The sequence below is a fragment of the Schistocerca piceifrons genome, chromosome 6 (assembly GCF_021461385.2).
Source record: "Schistocerca piceifrons isolate TAMUIC-IGC-003096 chromosome 6, iqSchPice1.1, whole genome shotgun sequence".
Classification (NCBI taxonomy): Eukaryota; Metazoa; Arthropoda; class Insecta; order Orthoptera; family Acrididae; genus Schistocerca; species Schistocerca piceifrons.
In genome coordinates this window covers 251,440,687-251,461,719 of record NC_060143.1, presented here as the reverse complement: position 1 = coordinate 251,461,719, position 21,033 = coordinate 251,440,687, and the positions used below count along the sequence as shown (strand labels likewise).

Sequence of the window (21,033 nt, the reverse complement as noted above, 5' to 3'; positions counted from 1 at the left end):
GTTATGCAGTACATTGCTTGTCAGTCAAACTATACACATATAATGGAAGGAAACATTCCACGTGGGAAAAATTATATATAAAAACAAAGATGAGGTGACTTACCGAACAAAAGCGCTGGCAGGTCGATAGACACACAAACAAACACAAACACACACACAAAATTCAAGCTTTCGCAACAAACTGTTGCCTCATCAGGAAAGAGGTAAGGAGAGGGGAAGACGAAAGGAAGTGGGTTTTAAAGGAGAGGGTAAGGAGTCATTCCAATCCCGGGAGCGGAAAGACTTACCTTAGGGGGAAAAAAGGACAGGTATACACTCGCACACACGCACATATCCATCCACACATACAGACACAAGCAGACATATTTAAATATGTTTGGAATGACTCCTTACCCTCTCCTTTAAAACCCACTTCCTTTCGTCTTCCCCTCTCCTTACCTCTTTCCTGATGAGGCAACAGTTTGTTGCGAAAGCTTGAATTTTGTGTGTGTGTTTGTGTTTGTTTGTGTGTCTATCGACCTGCCAGCGCTTTTGTTCGGTAAGTCACCTCATCTTTGTTTTTATATATAAAAACTATACACATACAATCCCATAGAAATGCCTTTTTTTATTGAAAGTGCTGACTGAGTGACTGGTGAAATAATGAATAAAATGCAGTTTTTTGTTGTTTAAAAGTTTGCGTGTGAGTCAATTGATCTCTCTAGCATGCTACTGAAGCAGTGCATACTGCTATGAAATGTTAGAGAGGGTTCATACTTGATATTTTAAACCTGTGTATTTTAATTTCTCATACTTTCTGCTCAGTGTAACTGAATGAAACATGTTATTAGTGGTGTTTCATCTGTCTTGGGTTGGAGAACTTTTAGAAATGTATAAAACAGAACTGAAAACAGCCAGTAAAAAAATACGTTCCTTTTATGTTTTCTGTGCTGCACTTTTGAGTTGCTTTTTAAGTAAATTGTATTCTAAGAAGAAGAGTGTGATGATGTGTAGATGTATAGTCACAAGAAATTTAATTAACAAATACAAATATGAACACTTCAAAGAACTGTGACTGACACCCAAACAACAGGGACTGATGCATTGAGAATAGATGCATTGAGAATAGAAAATAGTGCATTGAGAATGGCTAGCTACTAGCTGAAATCTGGATTTGCATAATAAAATCTAAAAAAGGATGACTGATCGCTGCACTCTATAATTTGTAAGCCAAAAAATGATGTAAATTCAGTGTATAATTTTTGTTGTATAGGTGCTGAAATAATATTTTTTTTACAGAAATGCATTCAGACACCTATGGTGAAGACAGCTTATCAGTATTATTTTGTTGTGAATGTAGGGGACTAGGATAAATCATGGGCACTTTGTATATGTTTCAACTCTTGTTCAGTTATAATATGAGAATCTTGTGCATATGATTTGGCAGGAACCTACAAATCATACAGGTAACTGGTATTTGTGCTTGGCACCACAGATGTGGTAAATTTGTCACTGAAGAAAGGAGAAACAGTTCTATTTCTTAATTTTCCATCTACTATTCGACCTATTTCACATTCAGATAGTTTAAAATTTCCTTTCTACCACAAACTTATGAGCCTGAAGTGGAAAATGTGTTGGAAGAGTGGAAGAAGAAGAACCCAGCAAGCCTTCCACAGACCACGAATCTTATTTGAAAAAAAAAAAAAAAAAAAAAAAAAAACCATGGACTAAGTCGAATGGAATTGAGTGACGTCATTCAAGACCCTGATTTATTGAAGGAGAAGGAAGAACGTCTATGGTGAAGACTACCGCTTGGAAGCTGTATTATGTCACAGTGACAACTGTCTTCCTTCTATTCCTGTTGGCCATGCAATTTTCAAGATGTACACTTACACCAATATGGCAGTCCTTTTCGATTTGATCAAATATGCTCAACTCAAGGGGAAAATTTGATGTGAATTAAATGCCAACTCTTTAGAATTTATATGGAACAGTAGTGATAGGAAATCAAATTATATTTCAGCAGACTGGCATGCAAAAAATTTTAACACTGGTAAGAAAAATGTTGTTGCTGAATGGGGAAGGGCAAGCCTTTAAGTATTTAAAGAGAGACTTTTCTTACGTGAATTGATACAGCAGTTGAGGAAGGTACTTTCGTTGGGCCACAAATTTGACAATTTGTATAGGTCCTGCATTGTACCAGATTTTGGATGGGAAAGAAAAGCAAACTCGGGAAACGTTCACGAATTTTTAGGCAACCAAAGAGATGAAAACTACAGTCATTTCTTGCTAGTACTTCTGCAAAAGTACCATCGACATGAATGCAACATGTCCTTTAAAATCTATTTTTTACACTCACACGGAGACATTTTCTCTCCTAGATGTGGAGATGTCAGCATTGAGCATGGAGAAAGGGTGCATAGGGTGTTTTGTTCCATTGCAGAGGTATCAGGGCCATTTCAATAAAGCATTGCTTGAGGATTACTGATGGTCTTTGTGTAAGGATGCTTTGGAACTCACTCACTAGAGACAAACCAAACGTCAGTGATCTCATAAAGCCACTACATGATTTTCTTCAGGCCCAACCAACTGCCAGGTATTTTGCCATCAATTTAGAACTCTTAGAATGGTACTGCTTTTTAAAAAAGTGAAATGGCCTTTCAATTTTGTTGAGATATGTAATTAAAACATATCGTTCCCTCTTAAACTGTCATAATAAAATATCATAGGAACTAGAAATAACAAATATTTTTCATTTTGACTTTCCATTTTATCAACACAAAAATAACAAGATTATGCTCATAAAGTGAAGGAAACATTAAAAAATTGTGGGGCAATGTAACAAGCACAGGAGAAGGCAAGCTGCTTGGAAAAGTCTGCACCTTTTTGCAGTTGAAAACACAACCCATTCTGAGCAGTTAGTCATGACAGATCAGGTAATTACTTTGTGCTCAACATGCCATGTAGCAAGTTCATCTGCAGCAGCCAAAGGGTTTAAACATATATTTATTTACCATTTATTTATGTACTATTTGCTTTAGATATATCCAACTTTTAGAAAATTGTAATAGTTCATAGGTTAAAAGTTTTTGTATTGTTTGTATAAAAGTATGTGTCAAGCAAGAAATGCAGTATTTTGATGCAGTATTAGATCTCATACTTTCAATACGTGTCTGAGAACATTTTTAATTAACTGTCCTTTAGGAATAGTCTCAGACTTGTTCCCACGAATGGTAGAACAAGCTATTGATTATGGAGAAATGGAAAAGGCCATCTGCAAGTCTTGTCTTGTCCTACAAATGGAAGTTGTTCCAGGTAAGAAAGCAACCAACTGTTATATTTTCTTTTGGTGTAGCATACTTTCTAAAGCCTCCATTTAGTGTCAGTTTTGTGAAAGTGGTGAAAGGAAACCCATGGATGGCTTCATTAAAAAAATGATTTGGTAATAAAAATTCTAGACATGCTGTTCGTGAACCCCTTATGTTCTGTTAATGTTCATTTGTTAAAACTACACTTGCATTACTCCACATTAACACAGTTTTAGAAGTTTTGTTATGTACTTATACTCTATATTATTTATTTATTTCTCCATATAAACATCTTTACAGCTTGTGGAATAAATCACTGTTTTATAAATATTGTATGTGAGTAAATGCACAAACATGGATATATGTGTGTGTGTGCACATCCCCCCCCCTCTCTCTCTCTCTCTCTCTCTCTCTATCTCTCTCTCTCTCTCTCTCTCACACACACACACACACACACACACACACACACACACACACTCACTCTTACTCTTATGTAAAGTACAGAAAAGTGATATTGTAGTAAATAAACTGTTTTTGGCTTGCAGCAGCAAATTTTAAACTATCGTATTTCAATTCATGTATTTCACATGTTCTAAAAATAATAATGTATTTCACATGCTCTAAAAGTGCTGCTACTGAGACGAAATAGTGATCTATTAAGTAAGGCCTTATGTTTGTAGGGATGTGTTGGAATGACAAACAACTGAGGAATTTCGGTAATTCCTCTGTTGTTTGAATCTACATCATAATTCTGCATTAGGAGACCCAAAATGGATCTCAGCTGGTATCAATAAAGTGTACCTGGTGAACGAATGAAAATCAAACTAGATAAGGCATACTATGCCTGCAGAAAAATGTACATCTCAATATATGTACCAATGAATACCAAATCAAGACACCATAATACAGTAGTCAGACCATGAGCCCTCTGTGCAGCAGACTACCTACCACTAAGCAAGTATACCCCAATATGAATCCATAGTTACAAGAAATGAAATTCCTGCGAAAAACCAAGGGTCCTACCATATGGGAGACATGAACTTTACCAACACCAGGAAAAACCTCATCCATAAAGATGATGACTAGTTTTCAGTTGCCACCTGTACAGAATGGATCCCCATAGATTATCCTACAAGATTTTCAAAGTAGTCTACCAGGGTAAACCCACTGGATCTCTGTGGACCAAAAAATTGGAAAAAGACTTTGCAGAACTTCATATCAGGCATGCCTTAGTAACAACAGTGACAAATATTTTTATATTGAAACCATTGTGATCCAATCTGGAGCATGATGGTCTTGGAAGATCATAAACTTAGCCTCATCACTTGTCAACAGTAATGGTCTTGCAAAGTATTCTGGGGGAGTTGCTTCAAAGTGTAGCATGCTTCCATTTTCCTCTCTTCTTGCTGGTAGAATCAGAACTCCCCAATGCATCAATTTGGCAGCTACCTTTCTTGTTGCCAAAACTCCTGTTAAAATTTTCTGAACCTAGCTCCCTAACAGTCTAGTTTGCAGTATGTTCGATAGCTTGTTATTGGTCTTTAAGCTCAAGTCTCCAAATTTTCTTAATATTTTCCTCTGTTCACGCAGTTAGTGCATATTCGAAGTGGTTTGCTGTCAATCAATATGTTACCATTTTGAAAGGATAAAACTACTCTTATAGTTGAGTTTTCCATTGTGTCTTCTTTGTATGCTATTTTCAATATGACAACAGTTTCTGTGGAGTTGTTATAGCAGAAAGCAAAATTTCAGCCACACTTTGTTCATTTAACCCACCATCATAAAAAAATGAGGGGGGGGGGGGGGGGGGGACCTGCTATAAGCAGGTCTGAATTTGCAGGAGCTGTGTGATACATCCCTCATGAGAAAAATGTGTACAGTAATAGTATGTAGAGAGGCACATAATTTTGTATCATGTTTAATGCTCCTTAAACTCTTGTATCAAGTGAGATAATGCAACAAATAAATGGAATGATATACTTGTAATGGTATTTAGAAGCTCTTGGAAAGATGAGTGCAGTGATATAAAGCTAGTTAATCACAAGATTGAAAGTTTTTGCTGTGAAATCTGAGAAAAGCACAGAAATTGAAAGAATAGGTGTCTGGAGTTGTTTGTTGTGGCATAAACACAGAAATGTGGAGCACTCATTCTGCTTGTTTCAACAAAACCTGTCCACTAAAAAATGAGTATCTCCAAACATCTGATATGGTTTTCTAAGAAACAATAAGGATATAAATCCATTTACAGAAGTCATAACTCACCTGCATCAGTGTCGTATAAATTAGGGCCAGGAGGAAACTTGTTTTATCTTAGTGACAAAGGTGTAGCTTCTAGTTTCTTATAACAACTGAGCCTGGTGTGAGAGCTCCACATGGTGGTGTCTTCAGTGCAATAGCTGAGTCCTTCTGCCTTGTGTTTCAATTGGAGCATTTTTCTTGGATAAATTTTATGGAATTGGTGGTGTATAGCTTTAATGAATATTGTTGTTGTTGTGGTCTTCAGTCCAGAGACTGGTTTGATGCAGCTCTCCATGCTACTCTATCCTCTTCAAGCTTCTTCATCTCCCAGTACCTACTGCAACCTACATCCTTCCGAATATGCTTAGTGTATTCATCTCTTGGTTTCCCTCTACGATTTTTACCCTCCACGCTGCCCTCCAATACTAAATTGGTGATCCCTTGATGCCTCCGAATATGTCCTACCAACCCATCCGTTCTTCTAGTCAAGTTGTGCCACAAATTTCTCTTCTCCCCAATTCTATTCAATACCTCCTTATTAGTTATGGGATCTACCCATCTAATCTTCAGCATTCTTCTGTAGCACCACATTTCGAAAGCTTCTATTCTCTTCTTGTCCAAACTATTTATCATCCACGTTTCACTTCCATACATGGCTACACTCCATACAAATACTTTCAGAAACGACTTCCTGACACTTAAGTCTATACTCGATGTTAACAAATTTCTCTTCTTCAGAAACACTTTCCTTGCCACTGCCAGTCTACATTTTATATTCTCTCTACTTCGACCATCAGCAGTTATTTTGCTCCAAAATAGCAAAACTCCTTTACTACTTTAAGCGTCTCATTTCCTAATTTAATTCCCTCAGCATCACCCAATTTAATTCGACCACATTCCATTATCCTTGTTTTGCTTTTGTTGATGTTCATCTGATATCCTCCTTTCAAGACACTGTCCATTCCGTTCAGCTGCTCTTCCAGGTCCTGTGCTCTCTCTGACAGAATTACAGCGTCATCGGTGAACTTCAAAGTTTTTATTTCTTCTCAATGGATTTTAATCCCTACTCTGAATTTTTCTTGTGTTTCCTTTACTGCTTGCTCAATATACAGATGGAATAACATCGGGGGTAGGCTATAACCCTGTCTCACTCCCTTCCCAACCGCCGCTTTCCTTTCATGCCCCTCGACTCTTATAACTGGCATCTGGTTTCTGTACAAATTGTAAATAGCCTTTCGCTCCATGTATTTTACCCCTGCCACCTTTAGCATTTGAAAGAGAGTATTCCAGTCAACATTGTCAAAATCTTTCTCTAAGTCTACAAATGCTGGAAATGTAAGTTTGCCTTTCCTTAATCTATTTTATAAGATAAGTGGTAGGATCAGTATTGCCTCACGTGTTCCAACATTTCTACGGAATCCAAACTGATCTTCCCCAAGGTTGGATTCTACCAGTTTTTCCGTTCGTCTATAAAGAATTCATGTTAGTATTTTGCAGGCGTGGCTTATTAAACTGATAGTACAGTAATTTTCACATCTGTCAACACCTGCTTTCTTTGGGATTGGGATTATTATATTCTTCTTTAAGTCTGAGGGTATTTCGCCTGTTTCATACATCTTGCTCACCAGATGGTAGAGTTTTGTCAGGACTGGCTCTCCCAAGGCTGTCAGTAGTTCTAATGGAATGTTGCTATTCCGGGGTCTTGTTTCGACTCAGGTCTTTCAGTGCTCTGTCAAACTCTTCACGCAGTATCGTATCTCCCATTTCATCTTCATCTACCTCCTCTTCCATTTCCAAAATATTGTCCTCAAATACATCACCCTTGTATAGACCCTCTATATACTCCTTCCATCTTTCTGCTTTCCCTTCTTTGCTTAGAACTGGGTTTCCATTTGAGCTCTTGATATTCAAGCAAGTGGTTCTCTTTTCTCCAAAGATCTCTTTAATTTTCCTGTAGGCAGTATATATCTTACCGTTAGTGATACACTCCTCTACATCCTTACATTCGTTCTCTAGCCATCCCTACTTAGCCATTTTTCACTTCCTGTCAATCTCATATTTGAGATGTTTGTATTCCTTTTTGCCTGCTTCATTTACTGCATTTTTCGCCTTTCATCAGTTAAATTCAATATCTCTTCTGTTACCCAAGGATTTCTACTAGCCCTTGTCTTTTTACCTACTTGATCCTCTGCTGCCTTCACTACTTCATCTCTCAAAACTACCCATTCTTCTTCTACTGTATTTCTTTTCTCCCTTCTTGTCAATCGTTCCCTAATGCTCTCCCTGAAGCTCTCTACAACCTCTGGTTCTGTCAGTTTATCCAGATCCCATCTCCTTAAATTCCCACCTTTTTGCAGTTTCTTCAGTTTTAATTTACAGTTCATAACCAATAGATTGTGGTCAGAGTCCACATCTGCCCCTGGAAATGTCTTACAATTTAAAACCTGGTTCCTAAATCTCTGTCTTACCATTATATAATCCATCTGACACCTTCCAGTATCTCCAGGCTTCTTCCATGAATACAATCTTCTTTCATGATTCTTGAACCAAGTGTTAGCTATGATTAAGTTATGCTCTGTGCAAAATTCTACCAGGTAGCTCCCTCCTTCATTCCTAACCCCCATTCCATATTCACGTACTACTTTTCCTTCTCTTCCTTTTCCTTCTATCGAATTCCAGTCACCCATGACTATTAAATTTTCGTCTCCCTTCACTATCTGAATAATTTCTTTTATCTCATCATACATTTCTTCAATTTCTTCGTCATCTGCAGAGCTAGTTGGCATATAAACTTGTACTACTGTAGTAGGTGTGGGCTTCGTATCTATCTTGGCCACAATAGTGCGTATGCTGTTTGTAGTAGCTTACCCGCATTCCTATTTTCCTATTCATTATTAAACCTACTCCTGCATTACCCCTATTTGATTTTGTGTTTATAACCCTGTATTCACCCGACCAGTAGCCTTGTTCCTCCTGCCACCGAACTTGACTAATTCCCAGTATATCTTTAACCTATCCAATTCCTTTTTTAAACTTTCTAACCTACCTGCTAAGTAAAGGGATCTTACATTCCACGCGCTGACCTGTAGAATGCCAGTTTTCTTTCTCGTGATAACAGTGTCCTCCTGAGTAGTCCCCGCCCAGAGATCTGAATGGGGGACTATTTTACCTCTGGCATATTTTACCCAACAGGGCGCCATTATCATTTAACCATACAGTAAAGCTGCGTGCCCTTGGGAAAAATTACAGATGTAGTTTCCCCTTGCTTCCAGCCGTTCACAGTACCAGACAGCAAGGCCGTTTTTGTTAGTGTTCTTCATTTGAAAATATAAAAATTGAGAAGAAAAGAAATTTGTGGTGTGGCATGACTAGAAGAAGGGATGGGTTGATAGGACATGTTCTGACACATCAAGGGATCACCAGTTTAGTATTATAGGGAAATTGAGGGTAAAAATCATAAAGGGAGACTAAGTGAATTGCGAATTGTGTTTTTTTCATCTCATGACGTACATTTGCAATCCGTTTGGTTTGCATACAGGAGACATGTCAGAAATTTATAAAACAATTACAATGATTTTTACATTAATAAATAATGGCACTATAATAAATAATAGCACTAAAGGATAACACATTGTACCCAGCTCAAATTTCCAGTTTGTCCTGCATGAATTCATCCCTGAGTAATAACACTTCAGTGTCAGTGCCTCATGTAGTTTTCTTTTAAGTGAACTTAAATTCATCTGCATCAACTTGTTTCTTTTTAATTTATTACAAATTTTCATTCCCATGTATTGAAGTCCCTGGGCATACGGTCTGAGGCAGTGGGTGGGGAGCATAAAGTTTTCTTTGTTTCTGGTATCATGTGAATGGACAAAATGGTTTCCCACAAATAATTCATGTCTGGTGTACAAAAATATAATAATCTCATATATGTATAAGGATGGCAGAGTTAATATTTTAAGTTTTCTAAATAATGGTCGACATGATGCTTTGTGATTTGCAGTGCACATATTTCGTATGATTTTTTTCTGTATTTTTAGTATCCACACTATGTTTGTCAAGTTATGTCATTTGCCGTTGACAAATTTGCATTGTAAATGCAAAGCTCCTCAGTTTGTTTGCCAGGTATTCAATGTGTGCCTCCCAGCTCAAATTTTTATCTACATTTAAACCTAAGAATTTGAGTCAACTTCTTCTATACCTTGGTTGTTGTGTACAATGTGAATCTGCTCACATTTTGACTGTTTGGTTCTGAACTGCATCATGTGAGTCTTAGATATGTTTAGATTCGACCCATTTAGCTGAAACCAAGTTTCTAAGGTACTGAGGGTACTGATGACAAATGTGGGAATTTTTTCCGAGTCCTGATCTTCAACTAAGACAGAAGTATCATCTGCGAACAGAACTGATGGGGAGCTGATATTTAATGGTAAGTCTTTTACATAAAAGATAAATAGGATTGGGCCTAATATGGATCCTTGTGCAACACCCTGAGATATTTTTTACCAGTCAGAAAAATAATATGTGCCATTTGATGAAATGCTAACTCTTTGCTTTATTTTGGATAAGTAGGAGTTAAGCCATTGTAGGGCACTGCCGCTAATGCCATACTTTTCAAGTTTGTAAACAAGCAATGCATCGCTTACGGAATCAAATGCCTTTGTGAGGTCGCAGAAAATTCCTGCCACCTTATTTCTCTTGTCTAATGATGTGCTTATTTTCTCAATGAAACTGCTTACTGCATCAATGGTGTTTTTACCCTGCTGAAAACCAAATTGATTGTTTAGAATAACAGAATATTTTGCAATGAAATTTTGGATTTGTGCAACAGCAAGTTTTTCAGATATTTTAGATAGGACTGGGAGAACGGAGATCGGACAATAATTTCCCATGATCTCTCTTGATCCCTTCTTGAAGATTGGTTTGACTTCAGCATATTTCAGTACCTCTGGGAAACAGCCCTCTTCAAAACATTGATTTATTACTGAGCTAGTGGGTTTGCAATTCTATTGTGTACCACTTTAATAACTTTGGTGGGTATTCCATCCCAACCTGCAGATTTTTTGTTTCTTAATGTTTGAATAGCATTTTCTACATCCTCTACAGAAACTTTTGAGAATTTTGTAAAGTTTTCATAGTTTTTGCCTGGGCCAAAGGGATTTACTTTGTTGTGATAATCTCTTACATCTACATCAGACTTTGCTACATTTATAATAAATTCATTAAAGTACTCTGGTATTTGAGCTGTATTACAATAGTATTTCCTTCAATGTCAACTTCTGAAATTTCTTGGTTACAGGCTTTAACACCTAACTCAGATTTAATGACAGACCACATAGCCTTTGTCTTATTTTTATGATTAAAATTAGCCTGTTATTTGCCAGTTATTTTGCTGCCTTGACAACTCTTTTAAATATGGTTTTATAGAGTCTAACATATTTAATGAAATCAATATCTTTATTATATTTTAGTTCTCTGTGCAGTTGCCTTTTCCTTACACTGGAAATTTTTATGCCCTGGGTAATCCACTTAACTGTATTTGTCATTTTACTGCTGCAGAGTCTAGATGGAAATGTTTCATCAAAGTCTCCAAGAAAACTGTTTAGGAATTTCTCAAAGCTTTTGTCACTTGAGTTACAATAATCAAAAGGCCATGTTTTATCTCTTAGCTTCTCACTAAATGTTAGCAAGTTTTCTTTGCTAAAATTCCTGCTCATATGGGTTCTCATATGTGAAATGTTCCTGTCTGCCTGTGGCAGCTCAATGAACAGTGCACAATGATCTGAAATACCTAGATCTAGACAAAATTTATACACATCTTCACATACATAATTTGATAGAACATTGTCAATGCATGTTGCTGATTGACATTGTCTCTGGTGGGTTCAAAGTAATTCAATTTGAAACCATATTTCTTTACTAAGTCAGTGAAACTTGATGCGTGGCTACTATTACATGTGATATCAATATTAAAATCAGCAGCTATTACAACTTTTTTTCTTTTTTTCTCTTCAAAGGTCTTCTAGCATAATTTGAATCTTAGATAAGAATAGTTCTGTTGTTGACGTCCTTGGAATTCTGTATATTGAGATTATTATAACATTTGCTAGTGAGTCCACAATTTCTACACAACAGCTCTTGAACGCACATTCTTCATTTAAATAATTAAATAAAACAGTTTCTGGTCTCATAATTTATATCACTATGTAGAAGTATACATGAGCCTCCACATGACTTGTTTTTTCTGCAAAAGCTACTTGCTAATCCGAAGTTCCCTATTTCGTTTAGAATTTTAATTGTGTCTTCAGTAAACCAGTGCTCATTTAAACAAACAACTTTAATATTTCCACATTCTGACAGAATGATTTGCAATTCATCGATTTTGGAGCTTTTATTGTTAGAAGCATCAATGTTTAAGCCATTAATATTCCAGTGGATAACATACCTACTTTGACTATCACTTACAGTTAGCACATTTCCTGCCAGATAATGGTTTGGTTCTGTCTTTCTTAATGCTACACAAGTTTTTTCACCCCCATCACTACTTATAAGTGTCCCTTATTTTTTTATGAGCTGGCAAGTATCTACGAACATCTTACTGAATATTTTTGAGCCCAATCTATTCAGATGTAGACCATCTTTGACAAGACACTTTGCACTTAAATTTGTTGGGATCCTAGTTTATTGCACTGTTCTTTAATATTGCTGTTTATTCTCAGCACATAGCTGTCACTCACCGATCTTCTGTACGCAATGCCACATATTATTATTCTGGAATTCGGGTAGAGTCTTCTGGCCAGTCAGATGAGGTTTCTAGGAGATGAAAACAGTTAGCAGATTCAGGAGGCTGCAGATTGCAGTAGATACTCGGAGATGAAGAGGCTTGCACAGGATAGAGTAACATGGAAAACTACATCAAACCAGTCTTCGGACTGAAGACCACAACACCAACATGCATAAAATGCATGCATTTATAATGGAGAAAATCAGAGATTACCATCATCTCTCTCACATCTACAGTCATCAAGAAGTTGTATATCATTTCTGTTCCGAATTTCATTCTTAATAATGCTCCAAGTCACCTTTGTTTTTTCTCAGAATTTAGAATTTTTTGTGCATATTACTGTATGATGATGTGATAAAGAATTTTGTAAGACTGCTTGTAGTGTCTTTAATACTTGATTAGAAGTAGTCCTCTGAGTTAGATAAAGATCTCTGTTCATCACAGATATGCCATATGTCTGTCATACTTTCTCGTGGCTTCCACTGTAGTTGTTCATGACCATTTGCAAAGGAAAACTGGATTCTTAGTGCTGTAAGAATATTTTTAGGAAAGAATTAAATTTTAAACTGCTGTGTGTCCATTGTAAACTCTGTATCTTAGTAAGCATTATTCTATAAAAGATGTTGTTGACCCACCTGCAGCAGGAATGAAGTTTGTCATATGACTAGGTACAGCAACATTTGTGTTCAAAGTATTTTGCATTGTTACCCTGTAGCATAGACGGCCATAATAGCATGCTGTTAACATCAGTAGATTTATTGATGATGAGATGGAGGAAGAAGAAAATATTGATTTAAAAGGTGATGGAATGTACAAATACTACATTACATGTTGACTAAGTTGATTGTGGGCAAATTTTGGAAGGGGGAAACTATGCGAAGCAGAACAAAAGAATCAAAGTGCACACAACAAATGCCCCATTGTTAATGTGGATAAAAGTATTATTAAGCAGCAATTTCACTAATGAAGTATAGTCTGTATCAAGAAATGGAGTACTCTGAAAATTTTGAACTGTCTCTCGTAAAGAACTGGACTGGGAGGCTAGCAAGAAAACACTGGGAAAAATGTTGTGCCTATGATATTTGCATTTAAAAGGTGACAGAATAAAAGAGTCGCCATGTGTGAGTTAGTTGACAGTTTCAAAAAAGGCATACTGCTTTTCTTTTTACAAAAATGACACATCAGAATTAAAACAGTCATTAGTGTACTCAGATGAAGTGTATGCTCATACACACTACACTATGAGTAAAAGTCACATATTTGTGTTCTTTCTGGATCCTTGATTTCTATAGGAACATATGGATGAAACTACTTGTACACTATGTCTCTGAAGGCAGTGTTTTTCACCTCTCATACTTTCACTTCTCTTTTTCTTTCTTCATTTTATAGCTGAAGTTTTGTCACTGTAAACTTCACAATTTCTCGTACTAGGTCTTGCTCTGCTATAAATATGATAGGGAAGACTAAGAATACAGTGACATTGAAAAATGTCAGAGACAATTGAAAAATAATTAGGTGTTCTTTCACTTCTGTTACAGAATTTGTGAAAAAATGTATACAGTTGTATGAGACAACTGTTGTGCGTCATGGACTGATGCTGGTTGGCCCTGCTGGTGGTGGAAAGACAAAGGTAATAAATGTTACTACATCTAAAAGTGAATAAAGATTAAGCAACACAGCTTTCATGGTATGCACTCTAAAGTTTTTTTTAGATGTACTTACATTACTAACTGATATAGGTACATTTGATCCACACGAGATGAAATGCCAGAGATGCTAAACTGATGTGACTCATTTCTTAAACAAATAAGGCTTCACCAAAATCTCATGTTTCACTTTTTCACTGCAGCATTAGATTGAAGAGTTCATAGCAAAATGAACATGTTATTCTTAATGAACAGAAATTGTCAAATGTTATGTATCTTCAGGTGTACGCCAATGAAGTGTTATAGGACCATTTCTGTCCATAGTATATGTAAATGACTGAAAGGATAATGTCAAAAGCTTCATAGAGCTGTTTATGGATGATATTGTACGCAGAGGAGTCATAACACTAGGAAATTGGTTGCAGAATGCAAGAAAACTGCAGAGAATCAGTACTTGGTGCAGGTATTTACAACTGACCCCCAACGTAAACAAATGTAATTTAGTGTGGTGGAAAGACCCATTTTTGTGTGTTTTCACAACTGCCAAACAATATATAGAAATAATAAAATTGATTAAATATCTGAGTGTATGCATTCAGAGCAATTTAAAGTGGAACCTCGTGTTGCTCATGAAGATTTGTTGATTTGGGGGGAGGGGGCCAAACAGTGAGGCCATTGGTCCCACCAAATTAGGGGAGGATGTGGAAGGAAGTTGGCCACATCCTTTCAAAGGAGCTATCATGACATTTGACTGAAGTGATTTAGGGAAGTCACAGAAAACCTAAATCAGTAAGGCCAGACACCTGTTTGAACCGTCATCCTCCCGAGTATGAGTCCAATGTGCTAACCTCTCTGTGTCACCTTGCTCGGTAGCTCATGAAGGAAAGACAATGTTGTTACCACCAGTATCTGTAACACAAGTGGCAGTGTCTAGTCACATTATTTCCGTAAGACACTAAAGTTTTATTGAGATAAGTTAATTCAGACCTGTGTAATAACAGCCTGAAACTCGTGGGCTTTTCAGAATAGGTTCCAGTCTGCATGCATACATCTTGCTTGGTAGAATATTTTGTGTTGTCTTGTTTGAGGCGTATGCAGCCTGAAGGTTGCTCTAGCTGAACAACTGGATGCCAGTGGAAGATAAATAATGCCGATTAATCTGACACTGAAGGATTATGTTTAGCAGGAAACTCTTTATTCAATGAGAGTAGGAGGCTAATTGAATTGTAAACTAGAGTGACAGTAGAGAATGCATGGAGAAGGTAGAAGCACGTGTGTGTGTGTGTGGGGGGGGGGGGGGGGGCAGGGGCAGGGGGAGGGGGGGACAGTGGTCCTGGCTGCCATGCTCAGAACTCTTTTGACAGCCACAATTCACTTATTACTCATGAAACACAGCACATATAGCAGCCAGTTTGGAACTACTTTGACAGTGTCAGTATCGAGGAGACAGGCAGGGAAGTGGACACAGCATCCAGAGCGAGTCATCCGAATCAGTGGATGTTCTGCAGGCAGCTGCTGCAGTTGGTGGTGCTTGTGGTTGGGCATCTTGTTCAGACGGGTGCCAATGTCTCCATTGTGAAGTACATGGTGATGCCCTTGAAAAGTGTACAGAGGGTTGACTCTGTTCGAAGAAAGTCATTGACTTGCTATTCACCAATATGTCCATTGTCTGCATACTTCTCCATAACACATGGTACAGGCGAGTATACCGAGATTGTAAGATTTGTCTTACGCCGTCAGTGTGGAGCATGCCATTAGACTAGTGATCCAGGTCCTGATGCACGTAACAAAGTGGTGTGCTTTGATGTGATGCCTTTGGAGGATGTGTCTGTGTGACATGGTTCCACAGATCCAGCTGGTCTTGCAAGGATGTTTACAGCGTATCAGCACTGAAAAATTTCCCAGGCAAATGCAGTGTCTCTCTGTAGACCAACTCCATGGCTGAAGAATAGATCTCAGGTTGATAAGTTGTTCATAGGCCAAGTATAACCTTTGGAAGAGCCAAAGTTCATGTGTTTACAAAGCAATGAGCACTGTCTTCAAGGAATGGTACCAGCATTCAACCATGCAATTGCTAGTGGGATGGTAATTGGTGGTCTTGTGATGGACGTACATCTACATCTACAGCTACATCTACATGGTTACTCTGCAATTCACACTTAAGTGCCTGGCAGAGGGTTCATCGAACCATTTTCATACTACTACTCTGCCATTCCACTGTTGAATGGCGCATGGGAAAATGGAACACCTAAATCTTTCCATTCAAACTGTGATTTCTCTTATTTTATTATGATGATCATTTATCCCTATGTAGGTGGGTGTCAACAAAATATTTTCGCATCTGGAAGAGAAAGTTGGTGATTGAAATTTCGTAAATAGATGTTGCCGCAAAGAAAACCACCTTTGTTTCACTTACTGCCACCCCAACTCACATTTCATATCAGTGACACTCTTACCCCTATTGCGCGATAACGCGAAACGCGCTTGCCCCTCTTGGCATCCTTTCGATGTCCTCTGTCAATCCTACCTGGTAAGGATCCCACACCACGCAGCAATATTCCAACAGAGAACGGACAAGTGTAGTGTAGGCTGTCTCTTTAGTTGGTTTGTCGCATCTTCTAAGTTTTCTGCCAACAAAGCGCAGTCTTTGTTTTGCCTTCCCCACAATATTATCTATGTGGTCTTTCCAATTTAAGTTGCTTGTAATTGTAATTCCTAGGTATTTAGTTGAATTGACAGCCCTTAGATTTGTGCGATTTATCGTATACCCAAAATATATCGGATTTCATGTAGTACCCATGTGGATGATCTCACACTTTTCTTTGTTTTAGTGCCAATTGCCACTTTTCACACCATACAGAAATTCTCTCTAGATCATTTTGTGATTGGAATTGATCGTCTGATGATTTAAATTACAGCCTGAAAACTTGACAAACTGTGCAAATAGGTCCAAATCAAACTTCTTTCCCAGTCGATAGTGAAGTGCTGGGCGTCCAAATCTCGCTAACCGTGCTGACACAAAGGTAGAGGCTTAACATTTCAGTGGTAATATCAGTTGGCACTGCCTGTGTCCAGCCAGTGAAAAGATCAATTATTATGGAAAGGTAGCGTCAACTGTTTGATGAGCAAGTGGTCCTGCAACATCTAGATATATGTGGATAAAACATACAGTTGTGTCTGGAAAGTCATCAGTAGGGGTATTTATATGGTGAGACACTTTACACCTGCCGGCCAGTGTGGCCGTGCGGTTAAAGGCGCTTCAGTCTGGAACTGCATGACCGCTACGGTCGCAGGTTCGAATCCTGCCTCGGGCATGGATGTGTGTGATGTCCTTAGGTTATTTAGGTTTAATTAGTTCCAAGTTATAGGCGACTGATGACCTCAGAAGTTAAGTCGCATAGTGCTCAGAGCCATTTGAACCATTTGAACACTTTACACCTTTGGCATTGAAAACATGTTCTTGTCCATTCTCGACAGTCCTTTTCCATGCCTGGCTACTCGAAATGTTTGGGAGACCAATAGAAAAGTGGGATGTGCCTCTGGATGGTGTAAGTTATGTGTGCTATCTAAAGTTTTTGTTCCTAATGCTGGTGGATGAAAGGGTTGAGGTTGGCCGCAAGAGACGTCACAGTAGAGCTTGACATCTGCTCCCAGACCGTCGGTGAGCTGCAATTGTAATGCCGATGCCTCATTGTTGACAAACTTTTGGAGTTCTTTATCTTCTTGCTGCTGTCAATTCAGTGCAGAATAGTTGATAGGACTCATCACACTTCTGATGCATGAAAAACAGTCAGCCACAATGTTACAGTTGTCAGTGGCTCTCCTCAATACAAAAAGGTTGTGGTCTGTCAATATTGTGAACACTAGCACTGGAGCTTGAGGACACAAGCATTTCACTTTTTCAGAAGCTTGCTGTCGTAGGCACTCCACTTGCTCAGAGATGGTGCAGTTTTCGTGAAATTTTACCAGTGACTGCCATGAACCACCTGACCACTGCTGTAGCACCTTGCTGACAGCCATCTGGCTTGCATCCACTACCTATGCAAGAGATGCATCGAGTTTAGAATGATTTAGTGGTGTGTCAGCCATGCTCCGCACACATAGCCTGAGTCCACTGTGCTGCAGAGTGGCCCCTTGCCTTAGGACCAGACAGCACCGCATTCAGTGGTTCTTGCAATTCTGCTGCATGAGGCAGGTGGTGGTAATAACTATTTAAAATAACAAAGAAGCAATGCAATTCCGTGATTGGTTGGCTTAGGTAACTGTAAAATCCCACCAATCTTGTTTGTCAGAAGATAGGGAGCTTGCGGCAGAGATACTATGTCCAAAGACGATCACTTCAGATTGTTCACAAACACTCTTGGCAACATTCAACTCGACTCTATAATTCTCCAAATGCTTGAACACCTCTTGTAGATTTTATTGGTGTTGTTCCCCAGTCTCCGAGAACATGAGCTTATCATCCAGGTACACAAAATCGAAAAGGAAGCCTTGAAGGACAGAGTCAATGTGAATCTTTGCCACATCTGGGCTATGTTTTGCTATGTGAAGGTCATACACGTGATCTCAAACAGGCTGAGTGGTGTTATCGTTGTGGTCTTTGGAATTTTCTCTTTAGCCACAAGTTTCTGAGTGTAGGCCTTACGACAGTCGAGACACTGAATATTACCACTCCTTGTAATGTGTAGATGTAATCTTTTAGTAATGACCCAGAATATCTATCAGCCACTGTTCTCATATTCAGTGCATGATAATTTCTGCAAAGGCACTGGGACTCACCTTTTTTTGGCACCAAATGCTAGGCAGAGTACCACAGACTGTTCAACAGTCTAATAATGCCCTCTTGCATTCAGCTTTCATGATTGCAAGAAGTCTAGTGCTAAACGCCCAGGTTGACACAACACTGGTGGTCAATCCGTTGTCTTGATGTGAGCACCATATTGTACTGAAACTGTTTAGTTGCTTTTGCTGGCCTGGTCAAATTTGGGAACTGCTTTAACAGCAGAGCCTGGACAAGCTTTGCAGTGTGGTTGGTTGATCTGTGATGAAAACCGGTGACAGTTAAACCAGTAATGCTGTCCACCAATCAAGCGTTCGACATGTCTTAATGTGCAAGTAGATGTGCACCAATAATCGCTTCTGTGATCTCTGCAACAGTGAAATTCCATGTGAACAGATGATGTAGACCTAAATTTAGCTCTGTTCGCTGGGTTACATAGGATGCAATAGTCGAATTATTGGCAGATGTTAGAAGGGAGTTGAAATATGCTCACTATTTTTTATATACTGTATTTAGCAAATTTCGTGACAGTACCTTTTCCATGAAATGTTTACAAGACGATATTTGTCTTTTTGTGTTGGCTTCAGTCGTCTAGTGAAAGTATGATTCCACAATGCAGTTTCGTCGGCTGCAGAAATGACCTGGTTCAATACGTTTGCCTTATTTTTGGTGCTTCATATACCATTTCTTTGAATGTTGTTCCTTCTTGATGTTTATATAAAAAAAGTAGTAACATAATTCATTTTTCCTGTTCACTAGCAAATATTTATAATGGTGACCTGCACATTGTTCCACTGTCACACACACCGAGAGTTCACTGCCAACTGACTACAGTCAAAGACGACTCCCAGCATCAAAGACATTTCACACAACATACAAGCTTCCACTTGTAACCAGTCTCTTTGATATTCTTCGTCACATCTACTAATATTAATCAATATGCCGTCACTCTCAAAAATATAAGTAAATTAGCATAAAATAAGGCAGATTACAATTAAAAAAAAATATTCTGACATAAATATAAGAAAACATTTACAACTTCCCTCATTAGATTTGGTATCGACAAATCTGGTAGAAAATAACACATCTCCCAGATCCACTACAGAGTTGAATGTGTACAATGATGCAATGAAGACCATAACAGATACTGAGGTCCGAACCAGTGTCTATGAGAAATTTCAGGCCAGAACGTCTGTTGCTGATGAACTGGTTCCTGGATGGTGATGGGCAATCAGTTATTACGCCTACAATCAACCACCACTGGCATTTAGGTAGAAGCACTGTGATGTACATTTTTGCACATTGTCGCCAAATCTGCACTGATATCAACAGAGAGACTTGTCACCTTTCGAAGATGTAGTGTTGCTCAGAGACTGGCTCCTTGAATGTCTACCCTAATGCACTCTGCTTCTGTTGTGTCCAGTGCTGAATTGCAACAATAATGCACTGACCTGCATGTATAACATGTTTACTTTTGCTGTGACCAAGTCGTGATTTGTGTGCTTGACCTTAGCTGAGGCTGTTATACTGCTGCTTTTTGCTGTGACCACTCTAATCTGGGCAGGTGTGATTGCTTCCTGTTTGCAGTCTGCCATCTCCACCATGGCATCCAATGCACGCTAGTTGCTTCAATTTCCGGTGATAATCTACTGCTCCACTGTGTACACAATAAGTTGTCTGGAATGGTGACTGTGTCCACTTTACTGTGCAGATGCCTAAGATATTGTGGTGGCTTATGATCATCAATGTCTTATTGCATAAGAACTTGGTGAATTTGATCTTCCTGCAAAAGCAGCAACTCTCTGTATTGCTTCTGCCTTGAATTTTTTGTAGGAATCTGCCACCAGGGGTGCAGTGATGATGTCTTGCACCTCGGCCACGAAACGGTGGTCTAGCTGACTAACAACATCTACATCTACATCTACATCCACACTCCGCAAGCCACCTGACGGTGTGTGGCGGAGGGAACAAATGCAGACTTCACAGTTTGGCTATAATTCCAGCACAACAAAAACTTGCTTCCACCTGCATGAACCATTAGAAGGGGCTATTGAACCAAAATGGCATCAAATAGACCGCTAGTCTTGATATGAGGCATTCTTCAGTTTGCTCCTGAGCTCAATAGAAAAAATGGCTATAGATCATTTCCTTCAGCTCACAGATCATGTTGGATCACAACTTGTCGGGTAATTCAAACTGATTGACTTAACAATACTGATTAACCTGATACAAAAAGATTACACTTAGTGGGAAACTCTTTATTCAGTGAGAGCAGGAGGGTAATTGAATTGTAAAACT

General features: G+C 38.5%; 1 protein-coding gene across 1 annotated transcript in view; it reads left to right on the top strand.

Annotated features, from left to right (window-relative positions):
* The window catches only part of LOC124803257 (dynein axonemal heavy chain 1-like), an 866,140-nt gene that overhangs the window by 280,895 nt on the left and 564,212 nt on the right, over window positions 1-21,033 (top strand). Inside the window, exons 20-21 of the mRNA XM_047264440.1 lie at window positions 3,184-3,294; window positions 13,848-13,939. Of these exons, the coding sequence (XP_047120396.1) occupies window positions 3,184-3,294; window positions 13,848-13,939 (203 nt within the window). The remainder of the gene's footprint in view (window positions 1-3,183; window positions 3,295-13,847; window positions 13,940-21,033) is intronic.